Genomic DNA, 4227 nt, shown 5'->3' with positions numbered 1-4227 from the left:
GCTTCAATACGAGTACGTCGCTAAGGCGGAGATATCGGCTCCTAAACCTCCCCTCCACATCGCCAAACGCCACCTCGAATCCACTGCTGCCAACCAGTCTACAGCGGAGTCAAGCATTTGGACTATGCGTGTTCCTGTCAACCATTGGAGCGCTGATAATTGATGGCATATGCCCCAAATTTTGGTACTGTTACTACACTTAGTAACTGAGCTGCGTTCCGGTAAACTTGATGGGTCGGCTCCATCAGGACGGGCGTTAGCCGTGCTAGAAGAATAATGGAAAGATAGGCCAGAGGGCCGATGGCCACCGAATGTCCACCTGATGGATACCGAAGCCCGTCCATCACTAAAGTTATCGCGGAAAAACCGAATTTCACGAAGCAGCTTAAAGCCGCGAGTCGGATTTGGCAGAGTGGATTAGGTGGCTTTGGCATGTGGGAGGGGAGCGTTACGGAGCGATAGCGTCGCTAGGAGTATCTCCGATTGACAGCGGTTGGTCTTGTTTTAGAGAGCACAAGAATTCGGTAATGCAAGAACCATGAAGATATATTCTAGACTCGCAGGCCCAAAGTAGAATAATGTAGTGCGGTAGAAAATAGCACTGATTTTCCCCGTTTTTCCGTTGTACACGCTAGGGAGGTATCGCCGCTTGATGACTATGGACCATGGTAGAAGTCCACCTCACAAGCAGGTTCAGGAATTTGTAATCCGGATCACTGAGGACTTGTAATTACTGATTGGCCCAAACAAATGTGCAGGATCACTTGATCCAGTGGAGATCCAGGGATCATCAGTGGAATCCCGCTCCAACAAACACACACTCAGGTTACTGACGAACGTCATGGACTAAGATTTGATACTAGTGCCACCATCTATTGGTAAGAAAATTTCTAAACAGAAAAGGTGTCTTTAAAACAGGAACCAAGCCGAGTCACCCTAGCGCTGGCGCTATATATCAAGGTGGAATCATGCAGATCACGGAGAACACACAATAAATTCTCTTGTAAATACAAAATGTCCACAGAGAAATAGTACATTCATTCTCGAGTCTTATGCATCATGATCATGATGATGTACAGTGACAGTCAGTGTGAAAACTATACGATAGACTGGTGATAGTCAATATTTACTCCACCACACTAGGGCTGAGAGGGTCTATGTCCTCCAGGGTACTGCCGGAACGTACCCTGGTACCAGAGACATATAAGATCAACGTGATGTAGTGCTCTGCGAAGTGGGAAAGAGGGGCGGCTAGATTGTTTATTGTCTGTACTGTATTTCACTGTATTTCAGCCTGAAAAATTAAATAATGAATAATGAATAATGAAAAAAAGCCTCATCACTTTTTAAAATTCCTTGGACGGTAAACCGGATTTTTCATTCTCATGGCCTTAGTCGTTTATAGATGGATTCCGATTGGGTAGGGCCTGGAAATAGAACTTGGAAGTGGAAGCACTGCCACTGGAACGAACTAGTTGGAAGTTTGAAGAGAGTCAGAGTTGTAATTTGTATTGTTAAGACTCGAGGAGTCAAATACGCCTACACACTGAGATGTAAATACATTGCATGAGTGTGCTGTGATTGTCAAAAGTAAATACAGCTGAAAATTATAACTATGTTGAGCACTTAACCTTTTTCACTAGTACTAGTAGTAGTAGTAGTAGTGCCTAGTGGTGATGATCATGAGCAGCCTTACACATTTTCAGCTGTTTACACTTCTGAACGTGTGTGGAGAATAGCGGACATGTTTATATAAATACGCGACAGCATGAGCATAAGCAGTTCGCATACACGTCTTGGGCTACTTAAACACCAAACAGACAGTGTGAAAGCTTGGATATAGTTTACATAGTATACAATAAATGGAAGTAGTAAATGTGATTTTTCAACTATTTCTAAGTTGTAATATAACTTATAAGAATTTGTAATTGTTGTAATTAAAATAGTGCGTATTGGTTTATAGATGAGACTCTAGCGTCACTTTTGACGACTATTAGTTATATAAAGATTGAAGTTGCCAGTCTATGTATAGTGCAGCATATTACTGGTAGATGGCGCTTACATCAATAAATCCCAAACACCGAAGAATAACAGAAGAATCAACCTAAACCGGAGAGTGAGAATAATACTAAACGCGGACGTAAACCAGTTTAGACCCTTATCGTAGCGATCTATGTGCGATTTTCTCACACTCATGTCGATTTAAGTGTTCCGGTTGCGGTTACGCAATGCCTTCGATTTTTGGATTGTCGCATACGGACCTACGCTTCTGATTTCGTTATGTCAAGAAACAATTTTGTGTGCTCCAAAAAGATTAAAATGCTCGCATTTATAGTAACAGTTTTCGTTGTAGGAAGCTATGGTGAGTACTGACAGTGACACTGTGTAGTGTGTATACAACGTGTCGTGTTTTCGGGAAATTACGTACCGTCAAGGTACTAATTAATATATTGACTAGATCAGTGGAAGGCTCGATGTAGACGAACAAGAACGCAGTTACACCCGGTATTAATGTATGAGATCCTTTATTGATCAGCATTCAATTCTGTGAAGAGTGAATAAACAAAACAGCTTTAGGTTGAGGTTCTTTAAACAACACTCAACAGAAACACAAAGCACCCATTCGTATATTGCATAATCTCAGTTAAACATAAATAATCCATTTTGAGTTGACATTCTGTCATTCATAGATACATAAAGATGCTAAGACATAAATAAAGATATGCATAAATGCATAATGACACATTACCGAACGTCAGAAATTAACTTACTACTGTGACCGGATCTAACTGCCATTTTCTGATAAAACCAATGTGGTTAACTCTCACACAAAGGTCGGCTGGTCACTTCAGCCGGTAATAAATCCTGTAATCCAATCATTGGCATCATAAATACCAGATAAGCTGGTTAAATTTCACACTAACTCTCTACCGTACTGCAACTTGCAGTATAACATTACAGTCAAATGCCAGCTATAATCATGCAGTGTGCTTCACGGTAAGCCTTGGCCTTGAATGGCTTAGTATAGGCCATTTACACGCGGCTGTGGTCTATCGACAGCAGCATTACAAATGCTGTAATTCACTAAACTTTTACGATTACACATTGAGCGTTACATGTTAACCAACGACCTATCAGACGTAACGCTCGCATTCTACGAGCTCGGCTATTGAGCATTATTGAAAATATCACGACATATACGCTAAATAAACAAATACCCTGGTATGTAAAATGTGTATTTCTCCCTGGTGCAATAATCCTGGAATAGGCCCCTTGTAAACCCAACTTCACAGAAAACAAAACTAAGTGAACGGTCCTAGGGTTAGTCAGTATTGGAATTGTTGAGTGTATACATGCAAAACTGAATATAACATTACTGCACAAGATGCTAAGATATTAATGCTCCAACAGATGCATTGTTCTAACGTTCTAAATCACTACTCATCTTACCTCATTATAACCTTCTCTTTATAAGCAAGTAATCTCTAAAGAAAAATGAATTTACATTAATATTATTGCATAAGGATACAGGTCTACTGGAGATATCCTATTGATGAAAGACTTGATTGAGAACAACATTCCATACATCAGCTTGTATTCCTGTAAAAATAGTATCAAAATTCTGAGCTCTGACTACAGTGACAGTGTTATATGTTCCAGGGGCGTAGCTAGGGTGAAATGGATGTGTACGCACACAGGCGGGGGGTCAGGGGGTCCTCCCACAGAAAATTTTGAAAATGTAGATCGCAGGAGATTGTATTTGAGGCACTTTTGAGTACATGTACAGCCTTCATTCTGACTACGACAATTATCTTTTTAGTATAATTATTCTCTTCATGAGCAACAAGATGTGATCACTAAAGATCACTATAACTAATCATATAATTTTCGTTTTATTATCAAGACATGTTGAACTAACGCACATTCTTAAACTCTCTTTCTCTCTCTCCCTCTCTGTGTGCGTGCGTGCGTGCGTGCGTGCGAGCGAGCGTATGCATGTGCGGGTGCGTGTGGGTGCGTGTGTGTGCTCAAACACACACACATCACTCATTGCACATCACATCACATATATATATATATACAATTTAGTCTGACTGACTGACTCTCTTTCTCTCTCTTTCTCTCTCTCTCTCTCTCTCTCTCTCTCTCTCTCTCTCTCTCTCTCTCTCTCTCTCTCTCTCTCTCCCCCCCTTTGTCTCTCTTGCCCTCTCTCTCTCTCTCTGCAAT

The 4227-nt window shown here is 41.0% G+C and overlaps 2 protein-coding genes across 2 annotated transcripts in view; one reads left to right on the top strand and one right to left on the bottom strand.

Annotated features, from left to right (window-relative positions):
- Positions 1 to 1872, bottom strand: part of LOC106808650 (trafficking protein particle complex subunit 1-like) — an 11609-nt gene extending 9737 nt beyond the window's left edge. Inside the window, exon 1 of the mRNA XM_014811456.1 lies at positions 1632 to 1872. The gene's annotated coding sequence lies outside the window, so the exon portion shown is untranslated. The remainder of the gene's footprint in view (positions 1 to 1631) is intronic.
- Positions 1873 to 2080: 208 nt separating this feature from the next.
- Positions 2081 to 4227, top strand: part of LOC106808646 (UDP-glucuronic acid decarboxylase 1-like) — a 34934-nt gene continuing 32787 nt past the window's right edge. Inside the window, exon 1 of the mRNA XM_014811451.1 lies at positions 2081 to 2362. Coding sequence (XP_014666937.1) covers positions 2281 to 2362 — 82 coding nt within the window. The 5' untranslated portion in view covers positions 2081 to 2280. The remainder of the gene's footprint in view (positions 2363 to 4227) is intronic.

The sequence above is a fragment of the Priapulus caudatus genome, unplaced genomic scaffold (assembly GCF_000485595.1).
Source record: "Priapulus caudatus unplaced genomic scaffold, Priapulus_caudatus-5.0.1 Scaffold292, whole genome shotgun sequence".
Taxonomy (NCBI): domain Eukaryota; kingdom Metazoa; phylum Priapulida; class Priapulimorpha; order Priapulimorphida; family Priapulidae; genus Priapulus; species Priapulus caudatus.
Note: the sequence above shows the minus strand (reverse complement) of the source record. Positions and strands in the feature narration are given on the sequence as shown.